Source organism: Epinephelus moara, chromosome 8 (genome assembly GCF_006386435.1).
Source record: "Epinephelus moara isolate mb chromosome 8, YSFRI_EMoa_1.0, whole genome shotgun sequence".
Taxonomy (NCBI): Eukaryota; Metazoa; Chordata; class Actinopteri; order Perciformes; family Serranidae; genus Epinephelus; species Epinephelus moara.
In genome coordinates, this window is record NC_065513.1 from 38,201,559 (window position 1) to 38,228,813 (window position 27,255).

General features: G+C 43.1%; 3 protein-coding genes across 4 annotated transcripts in view; 1 reads left to right on the top strand and 2 right to left on the bottom strand.

Annotated features, from left to right (window-relative positions):
* The window catches only part of fbp2 (fructose-1,6-bisphosphatase 2), a 20,423-nt gene extending 19,042 nt beyond the window's left edge, over window positions 1-1,381 (bottom strand). The window contains exon 1 of the mRNA XM_050051876.1: window positions 1,182-1,381. Within this exon, the coding sequence (XP_049907833.1) occupies window positions 1,182-1,354 (173 nt within the window). The 5' untranslated portion in view covers window positions 1,355-1,381. The remainder of the gene's footprint in view (window positions 1-1,181) is intronic.
* A 2,352-nt stretch (window positions 1,382-3,733) lies between these two features.
* On the bottom strand, window positions 3,734-10,561 carry LOC126394793 (fructose-1,6-bisphosphatase 1-like). Its single transcript, XM_050051875.1, has 7 exons — window positions 10,308-10,561; window positions 9,224-9,386; window positions 8,334-8,426; window positions 7,581-7,721; window positions 7,360-7,497; window positions 7,050-7,169; window positions 3,734-4,444 (listed from the first exon to the last, which is right to left on the bottom strand). The coding sequence occupies exons 1-7, from the start codon at window positions 10,475-10,477 to the stop codon at window positions 4,253-4,255; spliced, it is 1,017 nt and encodes a 338-aa protein (XP_049907832.1). The 5' UTR covers window positions 10,478-10,561; the 3' UTR covers window positions 3,734-4,252.
* Window positions 10,562-17,210: 6,649 nt separating this feature from the next.
* kank1a (KN motif and ankyrin repeat domains 1a) overlaps window positions 17,211-27,255 on the top strand; it is an 86,268-nt gene continuing 76,223 nt past the window's right edge. For both annotated transcript variants that reach the window (XM_050051811.1, XM_050051815.1), the window contains exon 1: window positions 17,211-17,381. The gene's annotated coding sequence lies outside the window, so the exon portion shown is untranslated. The remainder of the gene's footprint in view (window positions 17,382-27,255) is intronic.

Genomic DNA, 27,255 nt, shown 5'->3' on the forward strand with positions numbered 1-27,255 from the left:
ACCGAGGTTTACACGCGTTTGGGCTCGAGCCCTATCACTGTCCCGTTTAGCCTTCTTCTGTTCTTCTGTTCTTTTTCTTTTAGATGGTGCTCCTTCTTTATCCGCCATGACATTGAAAGTACAACCAAGTCCTTATAGATACATCTGGTAAAACTGTTATGTGTTCAGCAATGTCCATTGCGTACCGCTTACTCAAAGAACCTCTGTAAACACGGCTCTTCTTCTTCTCTCAATTTATTGGCGGATCGCAAACAACTTCCAGGTGCATACCACCACCTACTGTACAAGAGTGTGCAATGTGTCCGAAACCATTCACTACTCCCTACTACTACTACGGCTCCTTCTTCTTCTGTGGTTTAATGGCGTGCAGACTTACTTCCGTCTCCGGGTGCCGTATTCTGGTTTGCTGACTGTGTCCGACCCGACCGAGGCTACGCTAAATAGCCATATAGAGAAAGGCTTTTTTGTCGCTGTTGGGTTCAAATAAATATGCAGATCTTCAAGGGGGGGTGATATTAACTAGGGACAGTTTTATAAATGGTAAAAAGTTCCGCACAGCTGCTTTAACACCTGAAGGGTACTTACACTTATTCACCCTATAAATCTTAACAGCAGCATTTACTTTCAGGCTGTGTATCCCTCTCAACAAGCGCCAAAAAAATCAAGTTACATCAGTTACTGTAATGGTTTGGCTGTGCAAGGCGGAGTTTAGGAACAGAGCCATGCTTGGATGTCAAGATCTGTGTGCAACCTAAAACTTATGGCTGCTACAAGAGCCTCAGCTCAAAACTACAGCCAGAAATCGACCCCTTTTAGCTTGGCTTCTCTCCAGTATCAATCTCCCTGACAAAGAACTGGTTATCTTGCCAGAAAAGACTGCAGAGTTCTTTTATCACTTCCAGATTAGAGTGTTGAAACACACCTGAAGTCATACAAATGTCACTGGCTTTGCTTGCAGTACAGCAACGTGACTTGCACGCCATACAAAACAATCAGTCATATCATGTGTGGCTCAGACAGCTCCTAAACCCTCAGGGAACACAGCCTCAACCCTTGAGTCACTCTTTACTCCTAAATCTGCAGTGGGAGTGACGCAAAATCTCTTTATATCAATCAGCAATGTAATGGTGCATATTCATCAATGGTTCCCAGTAAGCCCATTCCAGTGGCTCAGTACTTACAGGTGGACCAGCCCTGCCTTACGCACAGCAGACGAGATGGCTTTGATTGCAGTCAGTATGGCATTGATGAGCTGGGTCAGTTCACCAGTCGCCCCCTTCGCCTGGCGCCCAGTCTCAATGACAAACCGGGTCAGGGTCCATACGTCTGTGTCAAACTCCGACTGGTCTGACATGCTGCTTTCTGGTCCTTGTATCCCTTCTAGTGGGCAGCAGCAGATTGAGCAGAGAATAGGCAGCAAGTGAGTGACCTCCTTACCAGCCAAGGCCTTTTCATACCCAGAGCAATGAAGGCAAGCCAAGGGGAGCTATTTGTAAGTGCAGCCAATGGAGGAGTACGTGTGTGTGTGTGTGTGTGTGTGTGTGTGTGTGTGTACGAGTATTTGGCATGTGAGGGGGTGTCAGGTGTCAGCTGAAGAGGATGGCACAGTTTGATCCTGCATCAGACAAGCCCTGCTATTCCTTTAGTCAAAAAAAGAGGATGGCACAGTTTGATCCTGCATAAGACAAGCCCTGCTATTAGTCAAAAAAAGAAGCTTGCAACATGTTAGACAACAGTAACTCAAAACTTGGGTAACATGAGAGCTCTTAGGTAAATTCTCTGGATTTTCACCACATTTGTTTGCACATGAACCTGAGAAGTCTGCTGCTGCTGCTGCTGCTGCTGCTGCTGCTGTGACAATAAAGAAACAACTTTCTTTGCCTAAGTTCATTTGACAAACAATGAAGCTTGATTTTCTGTGCTTAGGTCAAAACATCCTGCAGGGAGCATTAATAGGACGAAAAGCATGTACATTTAATACTGTAATATCCTTTATTCCACATATCACTTCTTAGTTTAAGGGAGTTTTGACTCAGTATTTTGTCATGAGTTAATATCAAGAGAGTAGAAAGCAGCTGCTGGGCTTTGGCAGAACAAGTGAGCTTTAAATGTCATTAGGTCTCTGTGAGCTTTCTCTGACCTTTAGTTTAAAGGTCAACTCCCCTGGATAAAGTATCTCTTAACTTGTGAAGATGGTATACACCTATGAGCCAAGATATAACCACTGGCAAATGAGGTGAACAACAGTGCAATGTACTGCTGGGAAACCTTGTATCCTGGCAGACATCTGGATACTACTTGATGCGTTACACCCATTCAAATACCATTATAGACAAAGTACACCCCCTCATGGCAACGACACTCCTTGATGGCAGTGTAGCACACGGCAGGACATTGCAACATGCCACACCACAAAAACTGACGTGAGGTACGTGACAACAAGCTCAAGGCATCAATCTGACCTCCAAACCACCCAGATCCCAATCTGATAAAGCGATCGGTACCCCAGAGGTACTTCCGATCTACGGTGGAGACACTTTGGATCGGACTTGGCTCTGACTTATTGACGCATAGACCCAGGACCTCTGGGGGTGTCTTGTGGTGTCTGGCATTAGGGCACTGGTGGCGGATCCTTTGAGTCCTGCGAGTTGTGAGATGGGGTACCAGCACATGCTACAGACACTCAATGAAATCGGGATCTGGAGAATTTTGAGGCCAGGTTGAGCTCTGTCACATTACTCGGGTCATTCTTGAGCAGTTTTTACGGTGTGGCATGGTGCATTGTCCTGCTGAGGGGCCACTGCCATCGCGGAGTGCTGCCGCCATGACGGGGTACTTGGTCTGTAACAATGTCTGGGTGGGAGGAGCACATAAAGAAGCATCCACATGTATGCCAGGACCCAGAAGTTTCACATTGATTATAACAAGACGATCAACGCTAGTCACCTCATTTGTCAGGAGCCCTACCATCTCGCCCGGACATTGTGATGTGGTCCAGCATCATCAAGACCATGCTCCTCATCGCGCTAACCGTCCCATGGGAGACGGGGATCGAAGTTGCCTCAGAGAGGAAGAGGCTGAAGTACTCAGACCTTGCTGCCGAATGCAAGGAGGCAGGCTGGAGAACCACCATCTAGCCAGTTGAAGTAGGATGCCGTGGCTTTGTGGGTACGTCAGCCGTTCGCCTCATGACGGAGATGGGGATAACTGGAGCAAGCCAACTCAAGGCACTCAAGGACTTGGTGGAGGAGGCAGAAGGGAGCAGCTTCTGGCAAGAGTTGGGGCGCCACTTAGCCAGAGCTTGGCTAGGTGGCGCCCCGCCCAGGCCTATCTGCAGGGGGTGGCAGGGTGACGTCGCTGCTACTGCTCCACCACCAGGTTTCAGGTTTAAAGAAGTGAAACGTTGATGAGTGGTGGCACCTGGCTGATGACGCTGCAGCTGGCCAACCATTAGGCACCGGAAGAGGTGCGACAGGCAGTAATGCCATAGCAGGGGAACATCTACCTGTATACTCAACTTCACCTCATTTGTCAGTGGTTTTAATGGTTTGGCTGATTGGTGTATCTTCCAACTTTTCAATTTTCAAAATGCACAAAGTTTATATTCTTGCAGGTTCTCAGGTTTTCATTTGGTATTTGTGCATGCTATCTACATATGTAAAAGGCAGCATGTGTCTTGGAACATCTTTCTGCAAAAACACTTAAAGGTTAGTTTAAATGATGAAAACACTGATTTTGTCTTCGTAGACTCATTTGGATTTATTGAGAGACTTCATTCAAATCATTTCAAACAGTAGTTGTTCACAGAATAAAAAAGGCATCAGGTTTTCTTGCATTTGGTCCTTCACACGTCTACAAAGTATCCTCATTCTAATTAAAAAGGCACAGCTGGAGGTAAACAGGAGTTGATTCAAGTGCATTTGTTTTTGGCACCTTTTTAGTCTTTGGTAGTTTATTTGTGGAATGTGTGCGTTTGTGTGCATAACAGAGCTTATGAACCACAGTTTTAATGTTTCCACTGAACCACCTTCTTTGATTATCCGTCAGCTTTCTATAAATAAAACATGAACGTTGCTGGTATATTTAAAAACCTTGTACTTCAAATTTGTGTTTAAACTGAGAAAATCCCCTCACAGTTTTTAGGCTTAAGACAAGACACAATTACATCAAGCTCAAAATGAGGCAGGATTCCAGTTTGGAGGTACGAGGTATCTCGTCAGACAGAGATGGTTGTGAGTGAGTCAGTGTGGTCTCACTTCTTGGCATGCTTCTTACAGATGGCGATGTACTCCAGGACGTCGTCAGGGGAGCCCATAGCCACGGGAGAGCGCTCGTGGATGCTCTGAGGCTGGATGTCCAGAATGCGCTCGTAGCCGGTGGAGGCCATGCCGCCTGCCTGCTCCATGATGAAGGCCATGGGGTTGCCTTCGTACAGCAGCCGCAGCTTTGAGGAGGAGGGGGAGTTTAGTTTCTGGTGCTAATGTCAAACTTTCTTAAAGGGATAGTTCAGAGTTTTTTAAGTGGGATTGTATGAGATACTTATCTATCATCAGTGTATTACACTGAGTAGGTGGCAGTCGGCGCATCCCCAGTTTGAGAGCAGGCAGCAGTGCCAGCACAGAAGTTAAGCTACCTAAAACAGTGGTTCCCAACTGGTCCAGCCACAGGGTCCAGATTTCTCCTTGATCATTAGTTCGAGGTCCCACAGTTCAATACATTTGGCGTCATACTTGCGCTACTTGCCATGTCGTTGAGCTAGTTTTCTGTCTCTGTCAAACAGCTGTCCGGAAGTCACTCGCTCTAGCAGGAAACAGCACTTCAAAATAAAAGCTCTTTGCTGGAAATTTACTGACCTTAAAAAGAAAGTGTTTTTTACAAACTAGACACATTTGCCAGTTAATTGCGGCCTTTTTGGAATGCGCCCGCCACCCACTTTTGGACCACGACCCACCAGTTAGGAACCACTGACCTAAAAACATCAATATCAGTTTAAGTAAGTTTAACTGCTTTATCTTGCCGTCAGCCATTGATTATCAACAGGGAACTGAAGTGGTTACCTTTGCTCTCTTCAAAGGCACCAGACTCCATTGTAAAAAAACAGTAATTTTACCTCGCAGAACACGGGACCTGCTGGTTGGCCGCTCCCCGAATGGTTAGTTTGTTTGTGTTATTGTGCGACTTTTGTGTTTTAAAGGGTTAGTTCGGATTCACCAAAGTCACACAATGTCACAAACTAACTAGCTGATCGAGGCAGCAGTAGACCAGCAGGTCCAGTGCTCTGCGAGGTAAAATTACTGTTTTTGTCAATGGAGTCTGGTGACTTTGAAGAGAGCATAGAAAAGTTTCACTTTGAGTTCACGGAAAGCCGTGTGACAGCAAGGTGAAGCAATAAAAATATGAATATAACAGAATATGTTTTGCTGCTGCCCCCGTCCACAGCAGTACATCACTTGGCTTCTGTGGCAGTACTCCGGTCTGTTCCTCCAAAGTGCGAGTGTGCCGACTGCCATCTACTGTATGTAACACACTGACTATGGATAAGTACCTCATACAACTCCACTTCAAAAGATCCAAACTATTCCTTTAAAGAAATATCCACATTTTAAACTGTTATAGTTTAACAAGTCTCCAAATGGTTTAGCATTGTCATAGCCATGGCAGGTCATCAAACACTACAACATTAAATGTACCAACAGTTAAAGGATGGGTTCAGACAGCAGACAGGGGCCCATTTAAACAGGTTTGTCTTGCTGAAATCATTCTGACATCATCAACAACAACATCACAACATCTCTTCCTAATGAGACATGACTAAAGCCTGTAAAACTTGTTTCGACATTCATATGGGCACCTGATTATTACTTTGAGACAGACGGAAAAAATGTGAGCCTGTCATTTAAGACGACGGTTATAGATCACTGAGAATATGAAACTCAACATCTGGAAACATCTTTTAAATCTTGCTTTTAAGAAGTTTTTTTATTGCCTTCATCATTTTATTGAAATATTTTGTCTACTAAAATACTTTGCTTGCAACATTTTCATCTGTAAGGTGTAAGAATTAAATATAAAGTTCATCATGATTAGAATAAAACACCTTTAATATTGTGTGGCCTTTTAAAATTTTACTCAAAACTCAGAGTGCCTGGATTTTTCCCTTGTTTGTAAATTGGAACTTATTTTTTAATAACACTTTTGAAACTTTTTTGAAAACATACTATGCCCTCTCTTGTATGCATTACAAGTGTGATGCTTTCTACCCTTTTCAAATGTGACAACATCATGTTTGGCTCATTGTTATGAACACTGGAAGGATGTGGGGAGTGAAGAAACAATATTGTGACACTTCAGTTCAAGTTCCAGTTTTTTTTAAGTGACACTGAAACTATTTTGATGGAAATCTCATGAAAAAGACCAAAAACAACCATAAAATGATCTTGTTAAAGTATCGTCTGTGTAACTTATACCTGATATATCTTAATTCTCTGTGCTGTAGATCTTTATTGTTGTCCAGAAACTTTTTTCACCACATCACTGAGCTACACTGTGTGACATGTTACTGTCATATGATCAACATGGACAGGTAGGGGTGTCGGTAGCGTAGTGGATAGTGCCGGCACCCCATATACAAAGGCGATTCACTGCCGCTGCAGCGGTCGCAGGTTCAACTCTGGCTTGCCACCCTTTCTGCATGTCATCCCCCCACTCTCTCTCTCTCTCTCTCTCTCTCTCTCATTTCACCCTGTCTCTGTCCATTAAAGGCAAAAAAAAAAACATGGACCTGTGCTTCATTTCGATTTGTACCACTTACACTGTACTGCTGCTGGAAATACTTTAGGACTGCGGGAGGCAGATCTCCTCAGGTTATGTTAGAAATTTCACTTACGCAATATAGGTTCATGTCTGTACACAATATCCGTATGCTTACATTACTGTATTTACTAAATCTTTCCATTCGCTTTGTTTTAGGATGAACATTTGAGCATTTATTAGGTCTTAAGATAGTTTAAAGTGTGAGGGAGCAGGAGAAAGCAGTGATGTGATCCTACCTTTCCTTCACGGTTCTTTGCATTTCCTGGGTATAAAAAGATGCCTCCGTACATCAGCGTTCGGTGGACGTCTGCCACCATGGAGCCAATGTAACGGGCGTTGTAGGGCTCAGTGCCGTCCTACAGTTATTTCAAATCTTGCATTAGTAAGCTACTTAATCCTGCATTTGAGAATATGTACATTTCAAAATGCAGACATCTCGACATCAGACTGCAGATAAAAAATTGGTAATTTTGCCAAAATAAATACAGATAAAAAGCATTGCTCTGCTTGAAGCTCCTCCTACACATGTCCTGACATCAGTGTTACCTGAGGGAACTTCTTCTTCTGCAGGTACTCTGTAACAGCGGGGTCAAAGTACTTTGAGTAACCCTCATTCACGCTGTAAATCTTGCCTCGCTTCTTGATCTTCACATCCCGATCGACCAGGATAAATTCTCCAATGGCCTGATGAGGACAAAGCAGAAAACGTTATCAACAAGTTCAGCTTTCTGGAATGTGACACACAGGGCCTTCACGAGAGTACTAACTGGGTCGAGCATGAAGCCGTTGACTCCCCGGCCGGTGGAGATCACCATCATGGTGGCGCTGCCGTAGAGGGCGTAGCCTGCTGCCACGAGGGCAGTGCCAGGCTGCAGAGCGTCCTTCTCACTGGGCTCATCATCTGTGGTCTGAGGGAAACAATATAAACTAATATTATCACACATTTATCATCAGGACAGTGCACACCCCAACCACAGTCTTTTCACACTTCTTATTTTATTTATTTTTCTTAAAATCTAACTTTAATTCTAATTTTATTCTTGTCTTGTGTGAAGGGAGACGGGCAATTAAGAATTTTATTGTATGGTTTAAACGCTGGGTTTGCTACTGTGCATATAACAATAAACTTCTTGAATCTTGAATCCTGAATTTCAGTGGTTTGTAGGCAACTTTATTATCTATAATTGTGGAGTAGACAGTGCTAGAATCTTGAACCAAACAGCTGCTAAAGGTGATTAAGTGTCTCTTAAACCTGATTTTTCTTCCTTGCAGATTTTCTGCTTTCCTTTCAAAGGACAAAGAAAAATCTGGGTTTGAGTGGACTTGACCTGAACAATATCACTGTAGGGGTTAATACTAGATCAGAGAAGCATTTTAAAGACAGTATATATTAGCCACAACTATAAGTGATCAGTCTAGATGTTCAAAAACTAATAAAAAACTGGTCATCCTGCCACATTTTGGCTTTAAGTTTGGAAATCAAGGACAACGACACTAAGAATTTCAACCTGCGTTAGTACCTTTCTGTAGATGGAAAAGATGGTTCCAATGGAGACGAGACAGTCGATGTTGGAGGAGCCGTCCAAAGGGTCGAAGCACACAATGTATTTGCCCTGAAAGAGAAGCAAGAGTGGAGTTCATTTTCTTGGAAGTAAACACAGTTATATTTACATTCAGCTGCTCACCAGCAGGCATTGTGTGTGTGTGTGTGTGTGTGTCAAACGTGCTGCATGTATTTCCTTCATCATAAAACATTTGCAAAGCTGATTTTTTAAAGTATTCTAAATTTAAAGATGGTGATTTAAACAGTTTCCATTCATATTTACAGCCTAGCTTCCTCCCTGTCTTTCACTGGCATGTTGTTGTATTTATTGAAGTGTTATTACCACCTGTAGATGAGTTGAATAGAGTGACACCATTGACAGGAATGTGTATCGCCTCACTTCCTTGTGGGCGTGCATGAGCTACACAAAGAGATGCCCCACTCATAGAAAAACACAGCTCCATAGGAAACCTTTAACTGTACCAACCAGAGGCAATTAAAAGGAGAATATAATTCAATCATTGCTGTGCATGGAGTCAGACTGAAAGTAGTGCAAGTCATTTCATTTAACAAGTATTTCAACAGGAACTAACACCCCAGCCTTTTTTCACTGAACCAGTTTTATGGGGTAAGATCCTACCAGGAAAACTTCCACTAAACAGTCATTTACATTAACCCAAAGAAAACTGGATGATCCTGTTTTAACGCTTCATGTCAGAAAACAAAGTTCCCAAATAACGAAAGCAGGTTTCCCCAGCTCGGTGGGCTCCACAGGAAGCTCACACAGCTTCAGGAGTAGCACAGATCCCTGGCTTTGTTTCAACATCTAAACTCAACCTCTATTCTTTCTCCATCGGTCGCACTTACCCTTGTCTCTGGCTCTATGATGATGGCTCGCTCGTTCTCCTCAGACACCATCACACAGGAGGTAAAAGACGACTTGATCATGTTGATGACCAGGTCATTGGAAAGAATGTCCAACTTCTTCACCTGGTCCCCCGTCACGTTGGTGCTGCCGGCAATGCCAAAACTGATGAAGATAAGAAGATGAAAGCAGTTAGAGTGAGGGTGAAATTGTAAACTGGAATTTAAAGAATAAATGAGTTGTTCTTAAAACATACTTTTATTGGAGAGCCTTTCCTGATTTTACTTGAGTCTTTTATTTCCTCAGTTTTTTTACACTCAAGTGTTTTTATCAGCTCATTTAAAAAGTTGTCGTTTCCTAAAAGTCGTTGATGTCTTGTCTGTTTTAATCACTGACATGTAAAGCACTTTGTAACTATTTTGAAAAGCGCTTTATCAGTAAAGATCTTAAAATCAAGATAGCTGCAGTTTCTAGTAAAGAGGAAGGAAAAATAAAAACCTGCAAGTGATGCATGACTCTGCATTTCTCTAAATTGCAGAGGTTGGTTGGTGATTGAGTAAAATACTGCATCACCCACTGAAGGTAAATCTGAATCAGAATCAGCCACAAGAGTTCAGCACATACAAGACGTTTCTACTCATGTAGTTAACATGAAACAACAATATAAGAAATGTACATTCATGTAAGTATGTATGGCACAACACATCACACAGTAAGCATATGATGTGCACAAATGCAACATGTTAAAATGTAAAACAGTGAAGAGGAAGGGGCAACAAAAAGATGAAATCAGGAGGAGCAGGGTGAGGAGAGCAGACATGCATGGCTTTCTCTAGCAATACAGCTGCACATAACCGACACTAAATATTTGGAGGAACGGTTACTGCTATCATACAGAAGTAGGCGTGGTGGTGGTTTCATTTATGCGCCTTGTGATTGGCGCACAAAGATCTTGGATCTCCTGCGCAGTTTGTGCCAACGTGGATGCAGGGGACTGCAACTTCGCTGACACTTAAAAGCTCTGAGTGGACTGTTAGTATATGAGCAAAAGTGATGTCTTCTACTCCGTGAGGTTTGTTTACTCACAGATGAGCGATCCCAGCTTTACGCACAGCGCTGGAGATGGCCTTCACCGCCGTGCACAGAGAGTTCAGCAGCCTCGTCAGCTCCCCGGTGCCTTTCGCCCTCCTGCCCTCCTCCATAACGAACCGGGTCACGGTGACCACGTTGGTGTCGATGACTCCTTGGTCGGACATGGTGGCGGATGGTCTCCTGCAGCCTCAGAGTAGAAGCTGGAGGAAATGCTGCAGGACTTAAATGCTGTGTAACGCGGAACTGGAGTGGAGGTGGGTGCAGACACTGAAGGGCCAATCCAGAGCCGCAGGAGAGGCGTGGCCCCACTGGAAACACTACCCGCTTTGTACAAACTGAACTGAGAAGTGATGAAATGATAAAGTCACCAATAGAGGGATGTGACCAGAATAATAGACGCCGTGCAGGCCTGAAATCAAGCTTCCATTGTGCAAGACGGGTCGTGCACTTTTGAGCAGGTCTGATAGAGTGAATGAACAGTTTCATAAGTTTTATTTCTGATAGTGTGCATTCACAATCTTCCTGCTCTTGGACAGATGAACTTTTAAGCTTTCAGTTTTATTTGTCCCAGATGTTTTGTTCAATCTGTCCATGTTGACTGACTTCTCTGCTGCACTTATTACTGAACTGTAACCTTAACCCTGGTCTTTCCACTTGTATTTTATTTCATTTCATGTAATTTACTTCCTTTCTGAACTGATTTTACCCTGGTTTTTTATTGGTTATTGATTTTAAGTGTCATCACGGTGCATTTTTATGTCTAAGTAAATCATCATCAAAATGTGCTACATAGACACAGCTGTATTGTCTTGTCTATCTAATATTATATTATTCTAAATGTGGACACCCGTTAGCCATATACTTTTGTCCATATTTTTGGACTGGTTTCCACATGACAGTGCCCTCTTAGTAGCCTTAGAGACAGGGTAAGGAGCTCAGACATCCAGAGGGAGCTCGGAATAGAGCCGCTGCTCCTTCTCGTCGAAAGGGGTCAGTTGACATCTGATCAGGATCCTCGTGGATGCCTCCTGGGCGCCGGAGGTGTTCCAGGCACGTCCCGCTGGTAAGAGGCATCAGGGCAGGCCATGAACATGCTGGAGGGATTACATATTTCATCTGGCCTGGGAACAACTGGGGACACCCCAGGAAGAGCTGGAAAGTGTTGCTGGGGAGAGGGATGTCTGGGGGGCTTTGCTTGGCCTGCTGCCCCCGCGACCCAGCCCTGGATAAGTGGATGAAAATGGATGGACATAGTGCCCTCTTCTGCACAAAGCCAGGTAAAATGGAGGAGCCTCACTATTATGTGATGAACTGGAATCACCAAAATCAGTGGGATTTCCAAAATCTTGTGGAAAGCCTTCCCACAAGAGTGGAGGCTGTTACAGCACATTGCATGTCCACATACTCTTGGTCATGTAATCTATCTTCCCTTTAACCACACATCCATCAGTTAAAAATAGATCTGTTTTCTTCTATTGCACATGTAGTCTGTCTGACCTGTTGGCCTGATCATGAAAAACACAATCTAAATGAGAGCAGGTTAGATACATAGGAAGTAGAGAGCCTGAACAAAGCACAGGCTATATCCATTATATTCTCTTATTGTAAAGACTTACTTAGACTTAGTTCCTCCCGTTCCTATTGGAACATTGGGTGACGAGTCCCTTCCACTTGCTCCAGTCCAGTACCCTTCTTGTACCATGCCAGCTGACACCCATCTCACTTAGGTCTTCCTTAAAGGTCTGTCTCCATGCCTCCCTCTCTTCCTCTTGCCGCCCTCAGACACCCAGTCCAGTGCCACACTCGCTGGTCTCTCTCTTGGCAGTCGGAGTACGTGTCCAGCCATTCGTCTTCTCCTGTTGGAGACCATGTCAGACAGTAGCGCCACCCCTGCCCTTCTCATCACCTCATCGTTGGTGATGTGGTCTCGCCATGAGATCCTCAAGATGGTTCTGAGGCATCGTCAGTGGAAGACATCCAACATGTTGGTAATGCTGGAAGTCCTCATCCACGTCTCGCAGGCGTAGGTTGCTGTTGGAATGACCACTGACGTATACAGGCGTAGCTTGATGGCTGTAGTGATAGCTTTGGACAACCATATGTTGTGGAGCCAATGGAACACTCCGATTGTCGTTCGTACGTCTTTCTCCACATCTCCTGTACTCGATATGTTACTGCCAAGATATGTGAAGTTCTCGATGTAGTCGATGTCATACTCGCCTAGAGTGAGTGGTGGGTGGTGTTGATCCTGTCCGACGATCATGGCCTTGATCTTCTCGTGGCTGATCCGTATACCAACCTTTGCTCCGTGCTCTTGGAGATTGCTGGTCATCTCCTGGAGTGCAACGTGGGTATGACTAATCAGAGCCAGGTCGTCCGCAAAGTCCAGGTAATGCAGTCTGCCCTGTCCCCACTTGATGCCGAAGTTCTTCCCGACGAGGGTCTTCCTCAAAGTCATCGGTTGTGCCACTGCTGGTTCTGACGCGACATGTGGAGTTACTGTACAGGGCCCAGAAAATGTTCACGTATTTGGATGGCACGCCATACAGCTGGACAGTCTGCCACAGTGATTCCCGGTGGATGCTGTCGAAAGCTTTCTTGAAATCGATGTAATTGATTATGAGGGGTGTCTGCAGTTCTCGGCACTGTTCTATGATGCTGCGAAGAGTGAAGATCTATTCGGAGCAGGACCTTCCCTTCCGGAAGCCAGCTTGATCTGCCCTTAGGATATCATCCACCTCGGTTTTTAGGCGTTGAAGCAGAACACTGCAGAATACCTTGCCAGGGATAGACAGCAGTGTGATGCCCCGCCAGTTGTTGCAGTCCCAGAGGTTTCCCGAGGTTTCCCTCAGATTAATTAAGACTTAATAAATCTTAATTAATCTGTAACCTAACCCACTATGATTTTTAATGCAAAAATACAAAACCACTTTCAGTCTCAATCAATCTCAATGTAATCAAAGACACTGTTTCCAAAGGGGGGTAAGCAAACACATTACATGCATTGTTTTTCTACATTTTATACCTGACCTGACTATACCTTTTATTTTTATTGTAATTTAGTGTGAAAAAGAAACTGTTGCTACCATGAGTAGCCTACAACACAATATATGCCAACAAGAGCTTTAAATATCAGCTTGTAATCAGTGGTGGAGGCAGTGCTCAGATCTTGTACGTAAGTTGGCTCAGAGGAGGGATATTCATCTTTAATTGGTCGTATTTGTATTTCTTTTCAATACCCCCAGAACCTCAAAGCCCACGAGAGGGTTTCAAAGGCATGTTTCTTTAAAAATATGCAAAATCAGACTATTTATCAAAGCTAAAAACTGTGAAATATGGTTATTTATGGTGGAGGAAAGCGTCGTGCATTTTCCCCAGTCAACCAGGGAGGCTTGAGAAAAAATATTTGTATCTCCAGGGCAGGTCAGGATATTAATCAGAAAAACAAAGTCACACCACAGAAGTGCCGTGCTTGAGTAAATGTACTTTCCAACAGTGCTTGTAGTGAAGGTAAACTACAAACACTTCTTGTATGTCTATATTTTCTTCATCTATAATGCTGTTACACCAAAACGCCACAAGATGGCAGTCTTGTCCAGTCAGCCTCATTAAAGACTTTGACTCTGTGCCCTGTCCCAAACACTGTAGGTGTGTTTTGGTACTCTGGAATTATCATAAATCTTTTGAATAATCGATATATAGTTTTACACGTGTTGAATCAAGTATTTCAAGAAACTAAACAGTCTGAGCAGTTTCAGGAAGTTTCACTTAGTCACAAAAGATTTAGCGTTAATAGCTAAACATACAGTTGCATACAGAAGTTTGGGCACCCATTGGTCAAAATTTCTTTTACTGTGAATAGTTAGGTCGGAAGAAGATGAACTGATCTCCAAGATAATAAAGAAGAAACATGCTCTTCCACGTTTTAAGCAAGATTAGAGTATTATTTTTGTTTTGCACAATTTTAGAATAAAGCAATGAAAGCAGCACCATGCAAAAGTTTGGGAGCCCCATGATATCTGAGCTGTCAGACAACTTTTACAGGGTCTTAGACCTTTATTAGCTTATGAGGGCTCTGGCTCGTACATAATAATCGTTAGGAAAGGCCAGGAGATTCAGATTTCAAAGCTTTATAAACACTCTGACTCCTGAAACCTTGTCCTGAAACAATCAGCAGCCATGGGCTCCTCTAAACAGCTGCCTACCACTCTGAAAACTAAAATGACAGATGCCCACAAAGCAGGAGAAGACTATAAGAAGATGGCAAAGTGTTTTCAGATAGCTGTTTCCTCAATCTGTTAAGAAATGGCAGTTAACAGGAACTGTGGAGGTCAAGTCCAGGTATGGAAGAACAGGAAAACCTTCCAAGAGAGTTGCTCGTAGGATCGTTGGAAAGGCAAATCAAAACCACTTTTTGACTGCAAAAGACCTGCAGGTGGTGGTGCACTGTTCTACTGTGCAGTGACACCTGCATAAATATGACCTTTGAGGAAGAGTCATCAGAAGAAAACCTTTCCTGTGTCCTCACCACAAAATTCAGCTTCAGAAGTTTGCAAAGGAACATCCAAACAAGACTGATGCTTTTGGAAACAAGTCCTGTGGATTGATGAAGTTAAAATAGAACTTTTTGGACGCAATGAGCAAAGGTATGTTTGGAGGAAAAAGGGACACCTGTCCAGCTGTCAAACACAGAGAATCGATTATACTTTGGGCTTGTGTTGCAGCCAGTGACACAGGAGAACATTTCACAGGTAGAGGAAAGAATTTATTCACTTAAATTACAACAAATTCTGGAAGCAAACATCACAGCATCGGTAGAAAGCTGAAGATGAAGAGAGGATGGCTTCTACAGCAGGACAATAATCCTAAACACACCCTGAAATCCACAATGGATCAAGAGGTGCAAGCTGAAGGTTTTACTATGGCCCTCACAGTCCCCCAACCTAAACATCATTAAAAATCTGTGGATGGACCTCAAAAGGGTAAACTCCCTTCACACATTTGGACTTTAACTGAACAAAAATCTGACTGTAGCTTTAGTTTGAGATCTCAAGACTTAGTTTTGTTGTCTGTTCCTTGTGCACAGATTGAGCTGGGGAAAAAAGCTTTTATGTGCTTTGCTCCTCTCACTTGGAATAACTTTCAAAAAGAGTTGAAGCTACATGAACTGTCTGATTGTCTGATCTCTGTCTGATTCTAAAGCTCTCATAAGCACAAGGATCACCGGCATATGGCAGTTACAACGTGTCCCAGTGCACATGACGAAGATGGGTTTGCCTTTTTCAAGGACATATAGAGCAAATGCTGCTGTTTTTAATTTCTTCTGTGAACATAGGCATATTTTCAAGGTGGCAATCACTCATAAAGGCCCATTCTCCACCCAACACATTGTTGGAGGGCCCATTCTTTCTATGGGCCTCCCGATCTCACAGGCCTCAGTGCAACTGCACTGCCTGCACTGTCTCTATTCACACCCCTGACAAGGATGAATGACTAGTTGGTTTTTGTCACTGTGTAGGTGTCTAATATCCACTGTATATCTTGAATGTTTTTTATAGTGATGTTGTTTGGTTGTGACTTTTTTGTATGCTGCTCTCTGCCAGGTCTCCCTTGACAAGAGATTATTGATCTCAACGAGACTTACCTGGTTAAAAATGGGTTAAATCAAAGAGCAGTGCATGCAAGATGACCCAAGAATCTCACAGAAGTAGAAGCTTTTTGCAATGAAGAATTGGTAAAAAGCCTACTGCTCACACCCTACATACCCCCCCAGAACCCTCTGATCATCAGACACTGGTCTCCTAACTGTGCCCATGATCCAAGATAAATTTTTGGAAGGTGCATTCAGTCATTATGGTCCCACTCTCCGGAACAAATTGCCTGATGATCTTAGATTTTCTGCAACTGTGTCATCCTTTAAAGTCAAGCTTAGGACCTACCTGTTCTCCCAGACCTATGAATAGTTAGTGCCCCTGGCTCTGTGTCTGTCTCTCTGTCGGGACGAATACTTTGTATGAAATGTGCTATATAAATAAAATTGGATTTGATTTGAAAATCTCCCAAACAAGAACTAAAGACTCTTAGGTGGCTAAAAAAAGCGTTTAGAGTTGGTAATACTTGCCAAAGGGGGCGCTGCTAAATACTGACCGTGCAGGGTGCCCAAACATTTGGTTCATTCCCTTTTTCTTTTTTGTTATTTTGAAACCGTAAAAGATTGAAATAAAAAATAATCTGTCTTAAAATATTTAAGAAATGTGTCATCCTTAACTTATTGCCCGAAAGAAATCAGGTCATCATCAAATTGCTTTGCTATAGACAGAATTTTCACCCGGGGGTGGCCAAACTTTTGCATGCAACTATATGTAGTTACAATTAAATTAACAATTAATGTCATTGTTAGTTGATAAAGACAAATGTGGTCCTGAGGTTCACCTCCTCTGATAGCACAAGGCCTCAGAACGACCTTCACACTTCACTAATATTGTGTCTCATGAGATCAGTTGTTTCATTCACTGTCTTTTAACTGTATTTGTGCTTTGGCAACACATGTTAAATGCCATGCCAATAAAGCCTGTTGAACTGAACTCAACAGTCCTTATATTAGTTTACAAAGAAAAGCTGTGTTCACTCATGTTTATCTATCTTACAAGTAAAACTGCTTCAACTTGTCACCAGGAAGCTGCAGGGTAAATGTTGCGGTTGTTTAGCTCCGTGTAGCTCGGACAGTAAAAAGTAGGCCAGCCCTGCAGCAGGTAAGCTACACCTGCAACCTGTGACACCCACTGACCGTCACAGCAGCCCAGCGCGCACTGAGCTTATCTGAGGGACCCACTGCGCATGCCCGCGGCTCAACAACTCGCTGCTGAGGCGGACAAGTACAAAGAGGCTGCTGGTGGTAGTGCAGACGGGACGTGCCGTGTGCCACGGGGCCAAACTATAACCTTGTACTGTTTAACTTCAACCTACTGCCTCAACCGGACGGGTTACCCTCCAACAATCAGAGTTAACAGAGAGGAGGAGGTGTTGCGTTCAGGTCCAGACACACTGCTCGTGGAGACTTGGCGTCGGGTGAGTTATACGCTTTGAGAGCTTCTCGTATATGAACTCCATCCTGCTTTCCAGCTTTCCAGCTTTCCAGAATGTTTGTGTGCGTCTAACAGCATGCATGAGTGTTTGGTGTAACGACTTAGTTAAGTTTCCTCGATGCATGTTCTGGGTCAGGTGGTCCTGCAGCGACCAGACCAGACAATCCCATGAAGCGCTGCTGGTTAAGCAGGATTATGGTTAAAGTCATACGGTGTTTGTTGTACCTGCTGCTTGTGGCAATCTGGTGCCTTTTTCCGAGCAAACAAAGCTTGTTCCCGCCAGACAGGTGTCCTGGAAGTGCTGCACGTATGCTGCATGAACTTTGAGCTCCAAGGTGCGTGCTGAAAAGTGTTTTTCATTAAGGTGAAGTTTGTGTGTCTTGATGATTCAGCTCTGCTTTGAAGGATTTTGCTTTCGAAACAGTTTTCAACCACTGCACCATCTCTCTCTCATGTGATTTCTAGTAATCCCTCGCCATTATGTTACCCACACTGACTCATTTTCACCATGCAGTTGACCGCTTAAATCAGGTTTCACCACAGCTGTGCAGGTTCCCAAACACCCTCACCTCAAACCTCCAAAAGAATAATCCCTCTCTGTCACCATAGTCATTTTCATTGTGCCTTTAAAGGCTGTTGAAAGGGACTTTGCAGTGTGGTTGCTCATATCCAGAGATAATTCCTCGCCACTACCTATTTTCTTACTGTCACAGGTTGAAGCAGGCACATGCAGGCTCCATGAAAGCAGCTGAAGCGCTTTAGGGTCAGAGAAGCGGGGACACAGACCTGGATGGTGGTCCCTATTGTGCTGGTGAAGTGCTGGGGTCAAACAGAGGGCTCTTCATCTTCTGCAGGGCTCAGAGGTTTTTTTCTGCAGAGGTAAAGCATTGAATTGATATGTCAAGGGGAAGAATATGAGCCCTGTGACATCGGTTTAATGAAATTCTTCGGCTTCCAGTGTGGCACTTCTGGCATATCCCTGAATCCATTTTTCTGCACTTGTGTATAAAAAGAATAGAGATTACAAACAGCGCTGTCACGGGAGGAGACCAAACAAAGCATTCCTTCAGACATGAAAGTACCAACCTGCTGTGGCTTCAGTGAACCTGGTGATCTTTTGTGCAGTCGCTTTGGGAAAATATCATATTTTCTATAAATCATTTTTGATTTTTACACCTTTTAACTTCATTGTAATTCACTGGCTTTAATAAGACAACTTGTTGGCTTTTTTTTGCTTGCCAGTAGTTTAAAGTTTAATTTATTTAGCTATTAAAACATTTAAGTTGCAGTGCTGCCATCTTATTCAAACCAACACTGATTACAAAATGCTGTAAGAGATAAATACCCATTCTTCTGACCTTGGTATGTCATGTCGGCATGTATAAACAGCACCTTATTCTGTACACAAAATGGCACTGAACACATTGTGAGACACAAGAAGAGCACACAACACAATATATTTTAACAGCAGCACAAACTACACCCTCAAATTACCATTAACAGAACAGTTTCAATGCAAAGTAAACATTAAATCTAAATGTAGAGAGGATTTTCTGCAGGGTTGTTTTGTTAGACTGCATCACTTTTAACCAAGTGTACCTAATAAACTGGCAATTTGTGTATATTTGCCCTACTAAGTGGCCCAAGTGGTGAATTTGAATCTTGGCTGGACCTTTATTAGCTCACCAGCCCTCTGCAGTGGAGCCAAAGAGTTTGTTTTGGACACTGCAACCAGCAGCTCAGTCGTGTTATGTGGTGCCACCATGCTGCACTGTGTACAAGACATTAGTCTACATGTTGTTGTCGTCTGCTCACCTTTCTGCACCTTAAATAACTTCAAAACAATACGTGGAAAATGTTTTCTTAGATGTGATGAGCAGCTCTATAGCTCGCTCTGTGGGGTGGTTGGTCAGATGGTGGGATCCACAAAGATTTCCCCATTCTTTGGCGACCATTTTTTTTGTCCAAGGAGGCTGAAATTTGGCACGGAGGTTGCAGCTATTGTGAATTCACGCCACATATGTGTACAAAGTTATTTAAAACACAAAATTGCTGGCTTTATCTTTTTGTTAAATCATGGTTCCCAACCTTTTTCCTTACGCACTTTTCTAATGCAGGATGAGGCTGTTACGCAGAAAGTGAAGGCTCTTTGACTGTATCATATTTCACCATGCCTTATCCTGTGAGTTTATAGCCCTATTTAGATAGGAATTGTGCAAATTTGCAGGAAAGCCCAATCACTCTTTTTTCAGCATTGGCAGTATAAAAACAAAATCGGAGAGTGCAGCAAAATGCCACCTGCCTACTTTTGTTTATACACTTTTTTCGGGGCAATGAGGGGCGTAGGCAATAGGGGTGTGCGATATGGACAAAAAATAATATCTCGATATTTTGGGGGATTTTGAAGATAACTATAATTAGATGATATTCTTTTAAATATGTGTTTTAACAGCCTGAGTTATAGCTCATTAATTGTTTCTCGTGGATGATATTAATGGAAAAATGTTCTTAACATTTCTTGCTGCTTTTTTACCTGCTCTCTCTGTTTGACTCTGGTGACGGCCTTTTGTAGCCACAAGCCTGTCCCTCACCATCTCATCATGTAGAGCCCCGTAACAGCAGTGCTCCGCCAGGCAGTGCAGCGCCGTAATGAAACTGTCGACCATCTAGCCCGTTTCTTGATTAAACTTTGCTCTGTCAAAGATCACATTCCTGCCATTCTCTTCTGCTTGGGTCTCCAATCCAGAAGCAATGCGTAATCTGTCGAAGCGTTTAATCCATTTAGGCCAGTCTTCAGCCTTGAAGGTGAACTTTTCCGGCGGGGAGACTTGAAACTGTGCCATGTTGCCGCTTCGTTCAGCTAACTGTGGCTAGGCTAGGTAGCTCCGTAGACGGTCTTCCGGTACTGCGAACTTTAGCCTGACAGGCTGGGACCTATCACTACAGTTGACCCACGTCTTCCGAAGCTGCTGGAGCATCCGTGGGCGGTGTTGCTATGTTGTCTCGCTAATGTTTGTTTAGCAGCAGGCTGACCTGCCGGGAAGGTGCCAGTGAGAGGTCATGTGACCACCTAGGCGTACTGCGGCGTGCTGCTGCACGCAAGTTACGTAACTCTTGTTCAGTGAATGTTTGGGGTTTCAAACTTTCAACGTGTGTTTTGAGTTTTTGTGAAGTCATTTGCATACTCGATAACGTACATTTGCACATTGTTAAAACAACAATGACGATATTATCGTTAGCGATATATATCGCCCACCCCTAGTAGGCAAGTAACGAAACGTGTAGCTCAGCGTGTGACGTAAACAGTGACGTGGGAGGGAAGCCGCGGCTGGTCAGTCCTTCGGCGATTCTCTCATAAGTTGGCCCGTTAATGGCCTCATCTTTACAGTGTCTGTCAGGTTTGCGTTTCCCTCTTGCTACTAGCTGCTTGCTAATTCCTGCTATCAGCTGTTTTGCACGTGCGGCATCATCAACAGCCCCTCCCGTTGCGGAAGGCCACCTCGGTCTGTTTAAACTAAAAGGGTTCCGCCAATATGTCTACCCTACGAGGCGGAAAATTGGGCACCTCGGATCAACTCGCCAATCCGGTTCTGTGTGTCTAAACGCTTGCAGCTTGCTGGCAAAACAGCCCAACATTCGCCGAAAATCTGGCAGTGTAAAAGGGGCTCATGTCTTGAATAAAAATCTAAACTTTAAAATGATTAATAATCTTTTAGTGTTCTTCGCATAATTCAATGAAATGCTGAGATATAGGCCTGCTTTATTTCTTTTTTTAAGTTTCCTTACACCCCTTAAAGTCCAGAAGGCCTCAAGACCCCCTGTGATGTTTTGGTGACCCCTAAAGAAGGTCAGGGCCCCCAGATTGGGAACCGGTGTGTTAAAGGATTGTTTTTGTTGTTGTTTGTTTGACATTCAGGTGTCTGTTACATTAAATGGTTGTTATGATAATTAAAATACTTATTACTGCCACTTGAAGAAGATTTTTCTTTTTACAGAATATCCTGTAGTTAACTCTCTGTTTAGGGTAACTAATGCCTATTTATTAGCGCACATGCATGACGCTGAGTTTAGTGTTTAGGCTGCTCACGTGCCTCTTGTTTATTTCACTTGATATTTCAGAGCTCGCTCATACTGCCACAAGCTTAGCATTAAATCTGTACATCGTGCATGTCCTCCAGCAACACCCAGAGCATTCCACAGCCTCTCACTGGTTTCCCGTCAACACATAAGCAGATCGGGTGGAAGCACGGCCTGGTGTCGATTGGTACATCAGGCTTAGCGGCGCTCTGAGTCCACATCATCAGGGTCGGCCAGTCAGCCTTTGTGGACATATGGCAGAGGTCTCTCAATTAACACCTTAGTGAGACGACCCTTCTGTCCACGTGATCAAAGCTGGGTCTCCTCTGCTCAGATGTGTCACCCCCCCCCTTCAGCCTCCTCCTCCTCCTCCTCCCTGTGATTATGACTCCCTCCATCCCTCCAGTGTTTGTTTAGAGGAAATGACTTCCACTCCACTGCCCCGTCTGAGCGGGTTGCACGTCAAATCTGGCCCTGCTGTAACAGTTTTTGTGGAATTCTTGCTGTGGTGTTTTCTCTGTAATTTATCTCGAGGGGGTGCTGAGTTGTAATTTTAGTTTTGGTGGAACATCTGTGCATGCTTCTGTCCCATTTGTGCTTCTCTTGCATGTTTTAGTGCTTAAAATACTGTGTTTTTGGGCTGCTTCAACTTGAAACGACGATTTTTTTTCTGTACCCATGTGCACTCATAACATTTTTTCTGTGGGAGCTTTACGGCCGAGGAAACCACTCTTACTGGTGTCAGTGTTTGACTGTGGAGGTGAAGGGAGTTGTTACAGCTGTTGAGATCTTAAAGTGTGGGATGAAGACCTACATGAGCCTCAGGGACTGCCCTGTTATTACAAGATCAAACCTACTTTGAGTCGTAGATCCACTGAAACGAAACAATTAGAGCTCCCCCGCAAAAGCCAAACCTCACTGAGAACTGTAAAAAACCAAACTACATATTTGATGAAAGCTAAATCTGTGTCGTGAGATAGCGGATTAGATTTGATATCACATAAGTAACCTGAAGGCATGAACCTGTGAAATCTAAAACAACCAGGCCAGCACAGCAGATTGTACATGGAGGTCTAATAAAAACAAAAACGAAAAGCCAAGCTTCGGAGAATCCTCCTAAAAGATTTCCAGGGGTCCGGGTCCGCTGCCAGGCCACAACCCCGCATTGTTTGCAAATTTGCTAGGAAGTCATTATTAGAGTGATCAAAGCTTTGGCAGAACTGCTTGAAAATCTTTTTAAATCGGTGCTTGCTGGAGTTTAGAGGCTTAGCGGAGTCAGAGACATTTGTGTTGGCTGGGTTTGGCTTTTTCACATTGATCACGTATTACATAGAATAAAGAATACACAAACACTAAGGTGACGCTGTGTAATTTTGATGCAAAGGTCAGATGTAGATCCTTTTTGAGTCATTGCAGTGTGGAAAGATTATATTTTGAAAGCTTGTTGGACACTGTTAACATAGAAGTTTTTTTGTTTTCCCATTCTTTGAATTGGTTCTTTGAAGATTAATAGTTTTAAAGGTTATTGTTTCACAGTACACCTGTTCAGCACACATTAACCACAAAGAAGTCTGAATGTGCATGTGAAATGTTCACAACCAGAACTTTTTCGGGGTTTAAGTATATGACTGTTTGTTGGTCAGGACAACCAGTAGAGACTCAGGAACTTGCTGGTCCCAGCCAAGAAAAAGTGTGGCACATAAACCTGTAAACCTGTCACTGCAGTTTACGTTTTTTAAATGTTCTAATTAGTGAATTCCCACTTTCCAGTCCTTAATGTAGCTGGCCGTAGCATCATGTTTGGCGTACAGACATGAGAGAGGTGTGCTGTGGAAGGAGTGCATGGTCCCCTGCAAACGTCTGGTCATTCACGCTAATTGTGGTCAGAGCGTCTCCAAGAACGGACCTCTTTTTATATTTTTGGACTTGCTCAGCCAACATTTAAGCACTCCATATTTAAAGCACCATGAAATCTGAATCATTTACACACTGTAGTGATCAAATCTTTTCAGCAAGGTTCGTGCAACCCCATCCGCATTGTTAGAAAATCTTTGAGGTATGTTGCTCTGCGCTCACATCCTCCTCGCACAGTCACTCGGGCCGCAATTGTGCACTATCACCGACTCCACCGAAAGCATGAAACATGTTGAGAAACTGAATAAAGGTATTCCTCAAAATGTCGTACTTCTCATTTAAACCGTTTTTATTAAGCAACAGTAAGACATGTCTTGGTGCCACCTTTGGGTCACATTAGCCTTGTTTCCACCGAGCAGTACGGTTCGGTTCAGTTCAGTTTGGTACGCATAGTTTCTGTTTCCACTGTAAGAAGTTGTGGATGGTACCAGTGGAACCGTTCCGTACCATCCCCATTTTTGGTCACCCCTCTGTTAGTGTACCTAGCACACAAATGTGGTGCTGTTTGCAGTAGAAACGCTAAGCGGACCTAGGGTCTAGGTACCATGTCTGAAGGATTACTTTTGGTTCCAAAGGTACCATACTGAAAGTTTTTGGTGAAAACAGGGCTATTTTATACATTTATGTTTTTTGCCCCACCAGTCGTAAGGATCTAAAAATAACCGTTTTTATCCACTCACAGAAGGAAGCTAATGTGGCTTTAGATTTTAGGTATGACCCTGAAAGATATTGTAAGTGTAATAAAGTGTTTTAAAATGAGACTGTTCCAGAAACATTCATGGTAACATCCTAACTTTACCCTGGCTTGTTAAATGACTCTGTTGCATCCAAAAGGAAGGAAGTTGTCTTGCTGATGGTAGACTTGATAACCTCTTTTCCCTTAAGGCCCGGAGAGCTGATGTCCACGTCATTGGCATCTGCTGACGGCTGTGTACTGAGCTAATTGAAATTCTTGCAAACTTGCATTTCAGCTGGTGCACCACTTACCGTCATTAAAGCATTACAGAAGAACAAATGGACGTGAGCAAAACTCCAAGCTCACAAACTGTCACATTCTGACTGAAGTGTTCCCCTCCCTGTGACCTCGATAGGCTTCAATCTATGTGAGGATGTAGTCATGTTGACCGTGTGGAGCATTGTTAGATGATTCAGTCCTGCGTGCTTCAACTTGTGGGTGTTTGTGGGATTTCTGTTGGGAGGAAAATAATGGCGGTGAACATGAATGAGTGAAGGTATTCCTCTGTGTAGCTGGGATTAACCCCGGCTAAACCTTGAAGTGTGTTTCACAAAGATGTTTTGTTTCCTGGTATGTTAATCCCTTTTCTTTCATTCATGGCCCCTCTCAGTCATCATGTGCTCTTTATATCAGAGACGATCAGTGGGGATTAATGACGTTTGCCATTTTCAAATTAATTTGGTTTAAATGAGGACTTTTTTTCTTGGCCTCTCAGTTGAATCTCTGGTCTTCTCTCAACCCAGTCAGTAGAAAAAATGATGGCATTGTAAGTTTCTACAAACCACAGATACATTATGTTACATTTGCACGTTAGTAGATATTTTGAAACTTAACATTTCAACAATGCTTTGGTTGTTTTGTGGTTGGGTTTAGGCACAAAAAACTACTTGGTTAAGATTAGGAAAAGATTGTGTTTTGGCATAAAGAAGCTGGTTTCAGGGACACAATCCCCACTGGAAAACCTGCTTTTCACTTGCACTTTTCGGTCCGCCTTTCATGGCACTATCCCTGCTGGAATACAGAGTTTATCACTAAAAAACACCCATGGAAAAAGGAAAAAGAGCCATTGGTCACTAAAAAACAACCCTCAATCTCAGCTATGTGTCATCCACAAAATACTTTACATATCTTTAACTAGATGTAGTTGACTTTTTCTTTTTTGGGGGTTGTACAGATTTCTTGATGGAGACTCAGTGTTTGTTTGTAGCGGATGTTACTTTGTGCTTTCGTCTCCATGATCTCTGTGAGAGCTAATGGGTTGATCGTGTGAGTTAATTTAATAACACACTGAAACGATGTCCCGAAGAGGAAAGGCACTCTGCTTGACGAGGCTTGCTGTAAATGATTGTTTTGATATTTGACCACAATGGGATGAGCGGCAGAAAGAAACAGAATGTGATGAGGCAAGCAACTCTCAAGCACTCAATTATCTTCCACTGCCGTACCCACGCTTCAAGGAAAATACACATGATTTTATTTTTTCCTTCAGTGCTGAAAGTAGCTAAACTATAGTGTGCAGCAAAGAAGGCTCTGCTGATGATATGTTGGATGATAAATTAGTTTCAGGCAGGAGTGGAGTTGGAGTTCCTGGTAGAAGATCACCTACTTGCAGGGTGCAAGGAGAGGGGAGAGCAGTTGTTGTGACAAAACTCAAGCAGCATTTGTAGTTTTAAGATCACAGAAAATATTATTTTCTCCTGAATACTACAACACGAAACACTAAATCATTTTCTTTTGTAAAATGTGCATTATACAGAATTCTGCAGCTTTGTGTACTAAATAAGAATCATGGACCAGCTGCGTCAGGTGATGGAGTTCCTGCTTTGCTGAACTATAGATTAGCATCCATTAATCTGTCACACTGATCAGGGTTTGAACCAGCAGTCCTGTTGTTACCGCTCTATTTATTCTAACAAGACCTGCACAATACTTACAGCTTTCTTTATCTGGTTATAGAGGAACCTCTGAAGTGTTGCAGGAATGATAGAGATATGCAATCATATACAAACTCTTCATGGCTTCAGAAGGAAGTGTCAGGTAGAGGCGGCTCACCCTCAGCTTGTCTTTATCCCGTCAGAGCTGCTTGTGAATGAAAAGCAAGTCGTCTGTAAATGGGAGGAGTGAAAAATCCCTCCCGTTTCTTGTACGTTAAGCAGGACAAGACAGGTGCAAAGAGAATCTGGGGCTCAACTGATAGAGTGATAATCCCTCAGCTATGCAGGCATGCACAGACTTTGTCTGTCATGCTGAAGCAGGAAGGAAGTTTGATTCAATTTGGCCAGAACTCAGCTCATCCATAAAAGTCTGTTTGTACCAAAAGTACCATATTCTGTTTTATATAATAATATACTGAGTGTTTTGGTTTCCCCACAACAAGGCACATGTTTAATTAAGAGCTTTGGTAGTTATACTGAGTAAACCTCATAATGCAGTGGCAAGAGATAAGCAAAACGTTCAGAACTTCACCCAACTTAAAGCAAATCTTTGTCAACTATTTTGAAACAGTTAAACTACAAGATAACGTAGCTGCTAAAACTGTTGCTAACACAAATAAAGACAGAAATTAAGTTAGCAAACTGTCACTAAAGTCAGCTAACATTAGCCACCAAAGTATTAGTCGAACCAGACCAAGACGAAATTCCCCTGCATGCATTGAGTGCATTTTATTGCTTATATATACAACTTTTCATTTCCAGGGGTGGGGTTTTGTTTTTTCTTCTTACAAAAGTTGTAAAGTCTCACTTTTACCTGTGTGGAGTCCCTTTAACACATGCACTGCAAACTAGAGGTTGACTGCTAGTGAATTTTTAATGGCTGATATAATTGATACAGTTTGGAGCAGGAAAAAGCCGATAGCCGATTACTTGGCCGATAACACCTGCTATTTAATTCAAGCAAAAATTTTACCGACCATGCTTGCTATAGCAAAATGGAGAAAGCACATAATGCTGTTCTATAACCAGCAACCTGATTATGCCCCTAATAAAGACGTTAAGCTGTGCTACATTACTTAGATTTTATTTTAATCATACAAATGATCTACAGCACACATTACCTTGTACTTGCATACTTGAATACTCTGTGCAAAAGCCTTATGGCAATACCCACATGACCAGTGGAGGTCACAGGT

Coding starts and splice junctions, on each gene's coding strand:
- LOC126394793 (XM_050051875.1), bottom strand. CDS start 10,477: ATGTCCGACCAAGGAGTCATCGACACCAACGTGGTCACCGTGACCCGG. Junction 8,427..9,223: donor TCATAGAGCCAGAGACAAGG/GTAAGTGCGACC, acceptor CTTCTCTTTCAG/GGCAAATACATTGTGTGCTT. Junction 7,498..7,580: donor ACGGCTTCATGCTCGACCCA/GTTAGTACTCTC, acceptor TGTCCTCATCAG/GCCATTGGAGAATTTATCCT.